This window comes from Leptonotus elevatus, chromosome 7, assembly GCF_054856555.1.
Source record: "Leptonotus elevatus isolate MCC_2025b chromosome 7, RoL_Lele_1.0, whole genome shotgun sequence".
NCBI classification, from domain to species: domain Eukaryota; kingdom Metazoa; phylum Chordata; class Actinopteri; order Syngnathiformes; family Syngnathidae; genus Leptonotus; species Leptonotus elevatus.
Genome location: NC_141245.1, coordinates 5195839 through 5210634, shown reverse-complemented (window position 1 = coordinate 5210634; position 14796 = coordinate 5195839). Strand labels below are relative to the sequence as shown.

General features: G+C 39.7%; 1 protein-coding gene across 4 annotated transcripts in view; it reads left to right on the top strand.

The window, feature by feature from the left end:
- ecel1 (endothelin converting enzyme-like 1) overlaps positions 1-14524 on the top strand; it is a 50070-nt gene extending 35546 nt beyond the window's left edge. For all 4 annotated transcript variants that reach the window (XM_086081364.1, XM_086081361.1, XM_086081363.1 and 1 more), the window contains 8 exons: positions 692-750; positions 4516-4567; positions 8412-8479; positions 9078-9202; positions 11660-11725; positions 12983-13078; positions 13183-13259; positions 13373-14524. In XM_086081364.1, coding sequence (XP_085937490.1) covers positions 692-750; positions 4516-4567; positions 8412-8479; positions 9078-9202; positions 11660-11725; positions 12983-13078; positions 13183-13259; positions 13373-13472 — 643 coding nt within the window. In that variant the 3' untranslated portion in view covers positions 13473-14524. The remainder of the gene's footprint in view (positions 1-691; positions 751-4515; positions 4568-8411; positions 8480-9077; positions 9203-11659; positions 11726-12982; positions 13079-13182; positions 13260-13372) is intronic.
- The last annotated feature ends 272 nt before the right edge of the window (positions 14525-14796 follow it).

Sequence of the window (14796 nt, the reverse complement as noted above, 5' to 3'; positions counted from 1 at the left end):
TTCACACATTTGTGGTTGCGCCATTCCAACAAACAAACAGATTTAAAATTGACACACACAGCTGGAGAATATCCATTTAGTTACTTATCTATAGCAGCCAGACAGTAGCGACGTCCTGTAGAACACGCAGCTCATTTTTGTAAAATACAGCAGCCTGATACTCCTGGATTGAGTGATTCTCTGCACTGACACACATTATTATTCCAAGATGCCCGGAACAACTGCTCCATTAGCCCACGCTCAATACCCTAAAGAGTTGAATCACGCACTCCCCCTTTATCACCAAAAAGTGCATCTTTCATTGCTCACTCTCTTCGTCTTGTCACTGAGAAATAAATAAATGCTCCTCCTTCTTGTCTTCGCTCCTCTTCGACACCGCACAGCCCACGCAGAGCCATCAGTCTTTCCCTCCTGGAACAAGGGCATCGCTCACTTTCAGAGTTAGTCATTTGGGGAATTTGGTGGCAATCGATTGGTCTGGCTTCAAGTGGATTAGCATAGAGGAACTGTCCTTGTTTTCAAGTGCAAAGAGCTGTGACTGTGGGATCACAGGCACTGAATGCTTCTCACCAGGGGGTTTTACAGAGATGAGAGACACAATGTTCTGGGATTCTATTCAGTACTTTTGTGCATGTGTGTGTCTCTCTGCTTGCCTCTGTGTGAGGGGGTTGTTTATTTGATATCTCCACAGGTGGATTCTCCCCCCACAGGCCCTAAATGCCTACTACCTTCCTAACAAGAACCAAATGGGTGAGTAGTTTTTCATACGCTATGAACAAAAATATTGCTCATTCCATCTGTTGGGCCTGAAAATTGTGGACTGACTTTCTACAAGACTTTGGATCATGTCTGTGGGGACTTTTACCCAGATTTTCAAAATAAAAAATTGTGATGCTACAATTTCTCTAATCAATCTTCGTCGAAGGTGGGTGGGGGCAGTCGCTAATGCTAAATGCTATCTTGGTTGACAGTTTAACAGCACTCACCATTATCCAACCTTTTTTTGCTCTGTTCCGACAGCATCTGGCTGTGACGTTTATGTTGCACTGGTCACACATTGTAACATTGGAAATATACCACAAGAAGGTTCAAGCTTGTGTTGGACGATGGTGGATAGTAGGACTACATCTCCTATGATTCTTAGATGCAAAACCAGGAAGTAGGTCTACTTCAGGGCAGTGTCTGTTGCCTGCTAACGACTAGATGCGGATATGAATTAGAACGCAAATGTGAATTAAGAAATAAATAGGAAGTAATTTAACAGTTAAATTCCCTTTTACCATAATGAGCTATGACAACTGTGTGATTGACAAACGGCGAAAAATGGGACGCCGGGATGAGACCTGCGTAGTAACGGGACAAAACAATGAGGTTGGCGAAATACACCGGACACAAGGCTCAAATTCGGGACTGTCCCGAGATACGGGACGTCTGGTCACCCGACCCAGTAGCATAGGCGGTTTTACAGGGTGGCATGCTGCCATCCATACCAAATACCTAGCCGCCCCCAACCCCCTCTCTGTTGCCAATGATTCTATCAATACTAAATTCAAAATGTTATTTAAAAAAAAAAAGTTCCTTATAATTTCTCCATAGTGTGCAAAGTGTGTTTATAATTTATTCCCATTGTGATGCCCCCCCTTCCAAGAAAAAATGGTAACCTCCACCCTCCCAACTGAACCTCCTGCCACCCCCTTGCCACCACAGGTAAAACAGTCTAGAACCACCACTGCCCAGTAGTGTTCATGGCCGGTGGCTGGATGTGGTTGTGGCACATCCGTCTCACATTGGAAAGTTGGGAGTTAGAATTTGGGCTCCAGAGCTTGCCTGAAGATGCTTGCTAAATTGTCAAAAAATTATTCTAAATTGTCCAAATGTGAGTGTATATAATTGTTTGTCTATACTGTATATGACTGGTGACCAGTGCAGGGTGTTCCCCACCTTATGCCCAAAGTCAGCTGGGATAGGGCTCAGCTCACCCGTGACCCAAATAACGATATGGTATATAAAACGAATGACCAGATGGAGTTCTTCCACTTCATCGTTCAGGTAAAGTGAGCTTGTGACTCTCCCAGCTGACATTGGTTGAAAGGCAGACTACATCCTGCATTGATCGACACTTAATCACACACAGATCCTTCTAAATTGGCACACTAGAGCTGCAACAGAAGGTTTATCCACCTTTGCCTGAATCCAACAAAAGTGGGATTTTGTTGGCTATCACACAGCAGCTTGGCATCCTGAAGCAGACCTTTATGTGATGACGTCAGCATCAGCGTTATGATGTCTGAAATTCAGCGATGGGAGTAACAAACCTTTGCACCGACCTTCATTCATCACGGAATTTAAGAATTCTATTGTTTGTAGGTCATATTGTCAACAGTGGTTACTTTATTTTTGCCAGGTATATGGCAGTTAAGAAATTTTAAATCATACTTTAAATTTGCATATTGCGTTAACGGTGTTGGGAACAGTTTGACGTTGGGACAAATCATTTCCACTACGCCCTTTTGTAAATCTATATAAATTATAGATGACATATGAAGTACCATTGTCAGATCCGCACTCATCTCACGCTATTAAACTTTCCCCTAAAGTAGGGTACACTACACACATTGATCTTAACCGTCTTCACCAATTTTTCGAATGCGAGCGATCCCATTCATAATGTGGAACGAGCCGGCACGTGTGTACTTACTGCTCTTAAAGTGTGCAGTGTGCTCGAGGTGACAAAAATAGCACACCACACACGAAATGATGTTTGTTATAGTACCACAATTGACCTGTGAGGACAGCATGGTGCCACATGGCATCCAGAACATTCAAAGAGGAAAGTACTGGTAGAAGAAGAAATGGAAGATGCTTACTCATCTTATCTGGTGATTACGTTGCATTAGCTAATATGGTCTTGGGCCTTTTTTTTTTTCTTTTTTTTTAATCGTGATGAATGACTTGGAAGACAAGTTATGCTAATACTTAACACAACCAGCTAGATTTGTGTCCAGCAGCAACTTGAGCTTCAGGTCACATTCTAATTAGCTATAGTTCCATTTCATATCACAATGGCAGTCTGCGGTAGATTTTGACCACACACACGCCTTACGGATTTGCAAAATATTGAATGTGCATGTATGTACCTCTCTTTAATGACCAACAAGCAGTAACACCTTTTCAATAACAAATAGCCTCGCTCCGTCACCCCTTCCTCACTCTTGTCGCTCACTAGGAGGCAACACCTTCTTTGCGGCATGCCAGAATCCCTTACAGAAAATAAATCAATGCTTTTCTTGTAAGCTGATGTAAAGGGTGGGGGGTTGTTTAGAACAGTCCTGTCCAACACACATTTCTCTCATTTTGGGTGCAGCTACTTCAGCCAATTTAATTTCCTACTCTCTTGATTAGTAGCAATTAACGATACTGCTGCTGTTTCTCCACTTTTTGTCACAAAGTGGGGTTCGAAATTTGGTCTTACTGTATGGAGTTGGCATGTTCTCCCTGTGCTTGCGTGGATTTTGTTGATTTGAGGACTGTTTCTATTGCCAATCATTGTGAATATGATGGTGAATGGTTATGTACAGTTTGTGCCTTGCACTAGTCAGGGGACCAGTCCTGTGTGTACATAACCTATAGTTAATATTTATAACATCACAAATGCTATTTGTTTGCTTTCACAATACAGTCCTGAGTTTAGATTTTGACTTTTGAGATATACACTATAAAAAATACATTGCAGTAGATCTCATCTCTTTTTTTATATATACAAAAATGTATTTAGTTTTACTAAAGGACCCTTTCAGAAATACTACATTTGTATTTGAAATTGCCCTATTGCCTCATCGCCATCGTTCTGCTACGGATAGCCAAAGAAGAAAAACTTCGCAAACGCCTCTGATGGTGCTTGCAGCTTGCGTTGGGCCCAATGGGTCGACCGCCGCTTACCTTCCACAGCCGGGACCTGCAGGTGGTCGTCATTGAGTCAAGTGATTCAGACTCCCGTCGCTTGCCTCCCTCTGCTTTGCTCTCACTAGCTTATGTCTGCTTCTCCCGCTAGCCGTTCCAGCAAGTTCTTGCTATCCGCTGAACATTGAAAATTGTGCGTTTTGCAGACGAAATAATATGTCGCGCCGCTCTGGAACTGAAAAATGCGGGGGTGAAGCTATGGCTACCTTGGCACATGCCTTTTTGCCCTCTGATGTTCAAAGTCCCCCATTTTGACTTAGCTTGTTTTGTTCAACCAGCAATCAAGTTACATTTCCAGGAAGATGCTGCGCATTGCAATTGTTGTAACCTGTCAAGTTTAGTTTACACTAATTGATTGACTAATTGAACATTCAAATCTATACTTTGGTTTTATGTACTTTACCACCAAATTGGACAAATGTGAACTTTGAACATAATGACAGTTATTTGTGTTTGCAAAGACTTAATAGTGGTGTGCTCATTTTCTGCATCTACTATACAGTAGCGTACGTTTAGAGAGTGCTTTAATTATGTTGTGTCTGTATTGTTTTTCAGTTTTCCCAGCCGGCATCCTACAACCCACATTGTACAACCCTGAATTCCCACAGTAAGTAACCTGTGTTTCTTCCATTTCACAGGTACAATACAATCACCAGTGCCTCAAAAACAAAGGTCATTAAAGTCTCCGTTATTCTGGCACGCCGCTCCTCCCAAAAAGCCCAGCGTCCCTGATTTCATCAATTTAACTTGCCACAAAGAGCTCAATTAGCGAACAAGGTCCCACTAATGGAACAGGTTTCATTGCTAGGTCGCCTCCCTGAATTTGAGTTAAGTAATTGAACAGAATTTGACAGAGGAGAAGACTCCTCTTTGTCAGAGTCTCATTTTATTTTATTTCTCTCCCGTTGCTCATCCTGGACTTCCAGATGAGCGCCCATAAATGAGAAGTGCAGTATGAATCAGGACAAACTAACTTTACATCTAACTTTAACTTGTCAATACATTTAAATCAGAATGCACATCACTGATTCTGTTATATGATATAAGATATATTTAATAATTTTAAAGCAACACTTTGGAAAATATTTTTCTGATGAAACATCGACTTACAGCTATAGCTGAATAGAACCTTTGTCATGGCCGAGAAGGGTCTGTATTGTTTTTACTGGCACTAAGCATCTTTGAGGAGAGTGGCAGGAACCCTTGCTACACAAAAAAGTACAAATGTTGACTGCTTTACGGCATACGTCACTTCCTCTTCCCTATTCATTACGAAGTTGAAAGTCGTTTCAAACATCCACACTCGATTTCTGCTGTCATGGCAGAAGCTGCAAAACAACTGAAAGGTTTTGTCTGAGGAGACCATAAAAAGGAAAGAAAAAGGGAATCTACCCGAATAAAAGGACAGTCAAGGATCAACATGGGCCCGGCTTTCACTTGCTGGTGTGAGCTCTAAGATGAGGCGATGTGCTGGTTCTCATGGGAATTGTGAAACACTACCGCTTTTGTCCGTATGGTGCCGCCATAATCAACAAAAACTGAAAGCTCCATGGTGTTGCTTTAATATCAAATGTTTAAGGATCAATCGTGCAATCTATCTGTTAACTCATTCACTCCCAGCCATTTTCACTGAAGCAACCCTCATAAGTTAAATGTTAAAGTACCACTGATTGCCACACCCAATTAAGTGGGGCGAAATTCGTTCTCCGCATTTGACCCATCCCCTGAGGGAGCGGTGAGCAACAGCAGGAGCCGCGCTCGGGAATCATTTGGTGATCTAACCCCCCAATTCCAACCCTTAATGCTGAGTGTCAAGCAGGGAGGCAAATGGGTCCCATTTTTATAGTCTTTGGTATTACCCAGCCGGGGATTGAACCCACGACCTCCCAGTCTCAGGGTGGACACTCTACCCCAAGGCCTCTAAACTGTTATACTGGATTTTGACAGATTTTGCGAGGCCCACAGAATATTGTGTTCTATTGCTATGAAAACATGGAACTTACCAAAAGAAAGATTCGAATCTCTTCTTTCATCTGGAAAAAAAAGCATATTTGTATCTGTTTCCATTTTGCATCGATTAACATTAGAATATAGCTCAATTTCATCATTATTTACAAACCTGTTTAAAACAATGGGGAAAATAGCTTTTTGCAATATGGCCCTGGTTGATCTCTACTATGCTGCCACCTGCTGGCCGTTTTTTGTAATAACTATCATTGCTTTAAGCGACCTCTTCAGATCACAGGCTGCATCAAAGCCTTCTGTAGCATTAAAAAAAAATCATAAAAATCGTGCAAATACGTTTTTGGGGACCATACACTATTTAAAATAGAACGTTTTATACGTTTTTGTGAGCAAATTAGTTAAAATGTTAGTACAGTATACGAATAAAATCTCTGGTGTTGCGTTAAAACGCTGAAACTTCACGTTTTTCTTATTAGGTATTACGTACAGTCTCTGTTATCTACCTGTGCTTGTCTCTATGCTGCCGCTATGTTCCATTCTAGTGATTTAGGAACAAAACATCCATTTTGAACTCCATTGAGCAAAAAAGGCATTACAAAGTAAAGCAACAGAGCAGAGATTGCAGCTGAAATGACATTAAAATGTGCACAATTAATTGTCTGTCATATAGTACTCATCCTCATCAAGCAACAACTTCATTTACAAACCGTTCTGGCATGAATTCAAGTCAGGGAGCTTGTTTTGGTGAGTGCTTTTCAAAAGTGATGCAAATAACTGTGTTAAGTCTTGATTTGAATGCAAGTGCAACTATTTAGCGGAGTCCAAATTGCAGCACCTTCTTTATTTATATAAATCACACACTCACAAATGAAATCATTAGAGCAAACAGTTTGTGTGCTAAACATTAACGTATACTTTTATGTCTTCATTAGTGGAACTGGCCACTAATTCCACTACCTGCTGCCATGCATGCTGATAAATATTAATTAATGCTTGTGTATGGACCTGTCCCCCTTTCAGGAGTCCAAAATTCCCAAGCACGCACACACGCACGCACACACACCTCTCTATCGCATCCAGTAATTGAAGCTTCAATCAGCCAGTTAGTTTTAGCGAGGGAGTCCGGCTCATTGCGAGGCAGCGTATCGACTAGCTGTCAGAAAGTCATTTTCAGACGTAGCCATGTGAATAGCCCCGAGTCTGCCCTCCAATTGGACTCCCATCTTTGCATGAGCTGCAAAGACAGCCGGCTTCCTGTTAGGGTCAAGCGCTTGGCCAGAGGTGCGTGTGTGTATTAAAGGTGAGGTGTGAGGTGTTGAATTTTTCGAGATGAATGATATGTCCGCTGACATTCTCTGCTGCAGTTGGTAAAACAGATAAAGTGTTAAGGACTATGTTGTATAGAAAATTGTATGTTTGTCCAGTCCATTAGCGTGTGTACCTGCATGAGTGGGCCCAGTGCGCATTCCCATTAAAAGGCAGACAGGCGTGGGCTATGGTTTGCCATGACGGCAGCAACCCCCACCAACAACAAGGAATTTTTACTAGGTGGGACCTACAAATGTATAAAGTTATAATAGTAACTGTAGAATAGTAACTTGGAAAATATTGTAGAATTACAACAAAATTATCCTATTCACTTAAATCTATTTTCAGTCTATCAGTTCTGATACCTCTGCTCCCCTACCATCTCAGTCAGTGGTATCCAAACTATGGCCCAGGGCCATTTGTAGCCCACTGCCCATTTTCTAGAGCATAGGTGTCAAAGTCCGGTCCTGGAGGGCCGCAGTCCTGCAGATTTTGGATGTTTACATTCTCCAACACGGCTGATATATGATCAGCTCATCAGCAAGCTCCGCAAAAGCCTGATAACGATCCTGCTGATTGGAATCAGCTTGTGTTGGAAGATGGAAGCTTCCAAAACCTGCAGGATGCGGCCCTCGAGGACCGGAGTTTGACACCTATGTTCTAGAGGCACTCAATAAAAAATCTATTTGACGATACATAAGATATTTCAGTTTCAGAAACAACAATGTTTTTCTCCACGTTGTCTGTATCAAGTCTTATTTTTGAACACATTAATGATTAACTAATATCTGTTTTAAAAGTTGTCATCTTATTACCGATTACTCTTAATTTGGTTCTAAATGTGGAGAGCTGCTCAAAGCAGGGGAGGATCTAGCCTAGTGGGCTACAGGGCTGTGGACCACCCCAAATTCTGAAAAAATCCCAAACGGTTTGCCTTATCACCTTGAATGCGTGTTAAATAAATAAATAAATAAAAATGCTGAAATAACTATAATATATGATTGCTTGGGCTATTGGTTTTAGTGTGTTTCATAAAGTTGGAAAATGTCAAAGTGGTCCTTTCATCCTTTAATTTTTTGCTTGCGGCCCTAGAAGGAAAAAGTTTGGACACCCCTGTTAAATTGTGTTTCAGATCCAGATATTTTGTGTGTTACATTTTTTTCCTTTATGCTTGCTAGGTCTTTGAACTATGGGGGAATAGGAGCAATCATCGGCCATGAACTGACTCATGGATATGATGACTGGGGTAAGGAAACTTTTCTTCACATACAATATTCCAAAAACTAGTTGTAATGTTAAAGTGCACAGGAAATTCTGTAGAGTAAATTTGGCTCTATTTAGAGTGGGACAAAATAGACTTAGTTTTAAAGTATTATTTACACTTGTAAGAGAGTAAAATAAAGAATTGGAAAAAATAAATAAAAGTCACTTAAGGGTTGAGGAACAAACTCACAACTTTCAGCTTGGGAGATAGTCTATCTACTTCCTGAGCCACGCAACTCCTGCTGTGTGTTAGTATATCACTCGTGTCAGCTGGAATCCTCCTAAATCCGGCCTCCTCTTGGAGATAAGCAAACAGTAGGAGGGGCATAGCTCAGGTGGTAGTATGGCAGTTTACCAAACTGAAGGTCGTGAGTTCGTTCCTTAACCCTTGAGTGACTTTTTCCCCCCTCAATTCTTTATTTTACTCTCTTCTCTTCTATTTGGTCCCACTCTATATAGTCAAATTGACTCTATTTGGGCTTTTAACTCACAGAAATATCCATTTACTGTTTGAATTATGTTGCACGTATCTATCATTCGCATTGTTGCATGGCTTCTCAACAATAATTCCCATACGTTAGGGGGACAGTATGATCGCCATGGCAACCTCCAGCAGTGGTGGACTGAGGACAGCTACAGAAAGTTCCAGAAGAAAGCTGAATGCATTGTTAAGCTCTACGATAATTTCACCGTTTACAATCAGAGGGTGAGTCCTAACTATTGTTTCTGTGGCCTTTAGGTCTTCTAATGTTTTTTCACTTGGTTGATTTTGACACGGATTGGTTTATTAGAAACATCACACATGCAATTATGATATTGGGGCTTTCATAACATAGTAAGATAGAATGCTTTGTAATTTTAAAAATATAGAAAAACGACAACAACAATGAACTTTACCTTATATTAGCTTACATTTTTTCATAATATTCTTTTGTTTTTCTTGCTACAGTGTGGAATTGATTGAAGCATAATTAAAAGCTTTGAAAGTCAATGTTTCAGTTAGTCAAAATTGAAATACAAGATTATCTTCTATTTTGGGTTTATTTTTTCATATCCAACTTCAGGGGAGTCAGTATCTCACCAGTCAAGAACCTGGCCATACGTCACTGCTGACATCCACCTTTTGAAGTTATCATTGGACATTTCTGGCGACACCACATTTCAAAACTAAAACCACTACAAAGAAAGCTGCAGCAATTGTCAAAATATGGTTAAAGTGGTCCTATTTCACAGTGCCATGTAACATGTCTTTGGAAATTAAATCAATCAATCAAACATGTTTATTTTTCAATTATATGCCAGTGTGTATTTTTTTTTAAACTTTATTAAAAGAAATATCCACATAAAGCAGAGAGGTTGCAGTAATATGTACTTTGCTGTACAATGAAGCGATGACAGATCATATTTGTCATGCACTACTGTCAGGTTAAAATGACAGCTTTAACAACTATCAACAACAAAAAATGGTTTGGTTTTAGAGGGGAGGTTGGAAGAATGAGGGGGATTGCAAACTTCCCCTTTAAGTACAAGCGTGGTAGAGGAGAATACGCTCATGGATGTGTTTTATCAGATGCATGAAAGTTTGAAAAATTGACTGTTTTATATTTTCTATTTGTCTTTAAAAAGCTGATTAGCAGATAAAGAATATCCTGGTCCATGAGCTTGCATTTTAGCCAGAACTCTCTACTATGTATTTTCCAATTTCTTACTCATCTGTCTTCAAGTGCTTTTTGTTGTTTCTGCTCTACTTTATTTTCAAAGGGGGGGGGGGGGGCTAATTGGTCAATAAAAGAAAGCAAGTTGTTTTTTGTTGTTGTTTTTTTACACACAATCATGATGATGCAGAATTTTTTTTTTGTAATGTCAAAGCAAGTGGATCAAAATGCACATACAGTAGAACCTCCAATAAATTTATGTTCTCATGGTATATGATATAAACTTTATTTTATAAAGAGTGTAATATTATAACATATTGTTCCAGTATATACTATAGTATATACTATAGCTTACTTGTTGGCATCAACCTTTATCAACAATACGGGCAATGGTGGAGTTTTCTCCAACCACCTTGGATGATCTCTTACATTGCAAACGAGCCTACTTGCTGATGTCAAACTTTTAATGAGAGTCAATGGGCAAACTTTTTTTTACTCCCCACAGCGACCTTTGTGTAAATAAAACAGACAGTCTGTCAGTTAGACACCTGTCCACATGCTATGTGTCCTAAAATAAACAAACATATTTTTAAATATTTTTGATTTTACGGTCAGTATTTCATATATTGATTTGTCTTTACGGAAAGTATTATGGTGACGACCATGCACAATAGAGTGGCATGCTAGCGCCCTCTATTGACCAGCCGACGCTGTGTACAGGCAATGAGTTAAGTAATTTTTCAACATTTTGAAAGGTAGAAGACAAACACGCAATTGTTATTTTTTATTATTTTTAGTAGGATCAGAGACTGTCTCCAAACAATCTGAAGGCCTGTTTTGATGTGTTCTTTTAGACCATAAAGTAGTTGACACCGAATAAACAGTGCTGCTTGTTGCAGCCAAGTAGTGCACACAAAATGCCTCATTTGATTCGAAGACACAATTAAGCTGCTTTTCCCAGTTATCCGCCTCATCATGGTTGTAACTGCATATTGCCTCATTTCCAAATTACCACTGGCCATTCATTGGTTGAGCAGAGCCATCATCGTTGTGTATTTACTGAGTTTTCATCAATTTAGCATGAAGATTTCAAGATGGGATTTAAAGTGGCTTTAAACAGGTGACATAAGAGCGATTTCCTGCAATGACTGAAGTAGTCTTCTTTTATAGAGGAAAGTCAACCGCCCTAAACTATAGCAGGAAGGTCTCAGGATAACTATGACTAACTGAGTAGGGACTCCATTCAACCATCAGCTCCAGGCAATTGACCAGAATTCTTCCATACCTATTTTATCCAACTTTACTCCCTACTTCATATCTATATTAGGCTATTTAGAGTTCAAATGTGTGTTTGTTAAGTATTCAGCATCTGAATGAGCGCAGTTTACTTTCCTTCCATTACCATTGTGTGCCCTCTAGGCATCATTGAGAACAAAACATTTTATTGCAGCCCATTTTGTATTTTGAGTTAATTTAGAATGTAATAAGAATGTGTTTTCTGTATCTAGGTTAATGGACGATTGACACTGGGAGAGAATATAGCAGACATGGGAGGACTCAAGCTGTCATACTATGTGAGTACTATTAGTTAATGCTCAGGCTGCTGAATCTGGTTTAGTATAAAGCAACATCATCCAGCCACCACCAAGTTGTACCAATAAAATATTTACATTGTGTAATCTAACTATACTTTCCCTGAGTTGACACCTTATTTCAGTGGAGGTTTTTTGTTTTGATTTTTGTCTCAATGGTCCTATAGGACCAAAGGTGGCTGTGGCTTTATTGTCGAGTTCAGTGGTGCCTCATGTGTGATAGGCCTTACATGAGATCTTTGATTCCCAGCATTATTGTGTGCCATGAGAGGTCATCAGGTGTGCTGCAGAAAATGATCAATTTTCACCTCATTGGTCCAAAAAATCTTTATTTACTAAAAATAATGTATCTTTATTTATCTATCCATGCCAGTGATTAATAGTGACAAGCAGAACATTTAAATTTTCTTCCAGGCGATGGCAGAAGATTACAACATTAATAACGTACAACAGAGTAAGTCATGACATTGCATACTGGTAGTGAGTAAATAGAGATAAGATGATCATTATTTCAGAAGAGTTTCTATAATTTTTGTCAACTTTTTGTTTAGTGGTGTGCCAAGAGATTTTTACTATGTAAAATACAGTTTGTGCCTACTGAATTAGATGACTGTTTACAGGTGAGTAGCAGACAGTGACTACTAGCCCAATGGGTTTTTTTCAGTTTACAGAGAAAATCTGTAAATGTTTTATAATCTACTAATTTCATAATATGCTGCACATCATAATCATTTTCAGGTCGTTCTTTGTAGTAGTCACAGAATAGTTGTTTATCTGTTGAAGAGGTGCCATTTGGAAACACAAAAACTCAATCTGCTCATGTGGTTTACCTCAAGGATGAATTCTGAATGCCCTTTTGGAGAGACAAAAAAAAAACGTACTGTCATTATTGACTGAAAATGCCAAACTATGTAGTAATTGAAGTCATTGGTCCATTTTCTATACCGCTTGTCCTCATTCGGGTTGTGGGTGAGCTGAAACCGAAGTGGGGTATTCCTGGACTGGTAGTCAGCCAATCACAGGGCAGCATAGTTATAGACAAACAACGACTCACCCTCACATTCATGGACAAATTCTTCTTCAACTGTCTCATGTACATTTTGTTATATGGGAGGAACTCGTGAGAGCCAGGATTTGAAACCAGGAAGGCAGACTTTCTAACCTCGCACGCACTGTGCTGGCCGTGAATTTAAATGTCTCTCTTATTTTTGAATCCTAACCCACATTTACTCTGTCCAGGCATATCAAAAGTGGGTGAGAGAACATGGCCCAGAGAGACCTCTACCAGGGCTCAAATATACACATGAGCAACTGTTCTTCATTGCCTTTGCACAGGTATCAAGACCTCTAAATTTCTCACATTTCAAAATTAGGTGTCAGTTTGTATACTTACAGTTGTACTTCATTATTATTATTATTATTATATTTCTTTATTTCAGAACTGGTGTATGAAAAGAAGATCTCAGTCGATCTACTTGCAGTTGTTAACGGATAAACATGCACCAGAGCACTACAGGTAAATTCAATGCCTCAAATACGCACTTGGGTACATCAGATCCCTTGATAATCATGACTAGGTTGCGTATGTACACATCTGTTCTAATATGCTATGCTTTTGTCACCTTTTAGAGTGATTGGCAGCGTTTCCCAGTTCAATGAGTTTTCTCGCGTTTTCCATTGTCCGAAGGGAACCCCCATGAACCCTGCTGACAAATGTTCCGTATGGTGACCTCACTGGAAATGGACTTGCCCACATGCCCCGTCACCACTAATTCATCACGAGAAATCAGACCGCATTCATCCTGCTGGAGGATAAAAGTGATTGAATTAGTGATGCTCATATAGTCATCAGCTGAAGAAATCTTTGTCTACTAACCAAACTCTCATTAATCATGCACATATCATTAACTATATATATGTATATTTTTATATTTTAGATTTTTGTTCAAATCATCTATTTTTGTATTACAGTAAATATATGAGGCCCATAATGTATTTCATACATGAGTTGGTTTGTTTGTTATTTGAGCAACATGTTTTCTCAGTTTTCATCCTCTGATGCATCAACTATAGAACATTTTTAGCATATCACAAGTGGTAGAAGTGTGATATCAATGCAGACTAGGGCAGGTTTCTTCTTAACTGCAATGACAGATTATTTGTTTTTGCATTGGTACTCTCAGTTCCGTAGTACTGTATTTATATTGGCTCTTGCTCTCGTGGTTTAGAGTGCAAAGCTCACCGTCATGACTGTTGTATCGTTTGCCTGCATCGTTCTCTTGTTTGAGTGTTTGTACTTTTCTAAGCGCCGTCAAGTATTTTTTGGTAAAAGGTGGATTCATTTTGGACATTTTTTCTCAGGAAATGTAACGCCAAAACTCAGTACCTGTACTACACTCACCTGATCACCAAATTAAGGGGCTGGTATTTGTCAAATAAATAAATAAAACGTTCCTCACTGGACTTTTAACTTGGGCAGATAAGATCTTGTAGTTGAGACCCAGTAACCACCAGAGAAGCAGTCACTTAATATATTTGCGGTCAAATCAGCCAGTAAGAAAATACAACACTGGGGGAGATGACTCATGCATTTGTACTGTTATTTTCAAGAACATTTGTTTGTATACCAAATGTGAGTCAGGTGTTATTGTTGTGAACTTGGTTTTGACAAAAAGAGCATGTTCCCTCCCTTTGACAAAGCTCAAACAGACATACATGGATCACTCATAACTCGTGACTGTACAGCTGCTAGTTCACGTGATTGCTATCGCTTCCTCTCGATGGTCGCTGTTCAACGTTTGAATAAATTCAAACAAATCCTTGTGTCACGTGAGTGTGACTTTGGATCATTGTCAGTGTGTTATCAGTGTGTGTGTGCCACAGGCTTGTTTCTCGAGCAATGGCCCAGCTCAATCGCAACAACCGTACAGCTGATGGTTGACCTCGCTATCAGCTAGGCCTATAAGTGGACTTATGTAGAGAGTCTCCTCTAAAATAGACACTCCAAGTATGTTAACTCTTTCACTGCCATTGACAGCTAGAGACGTCAAAAA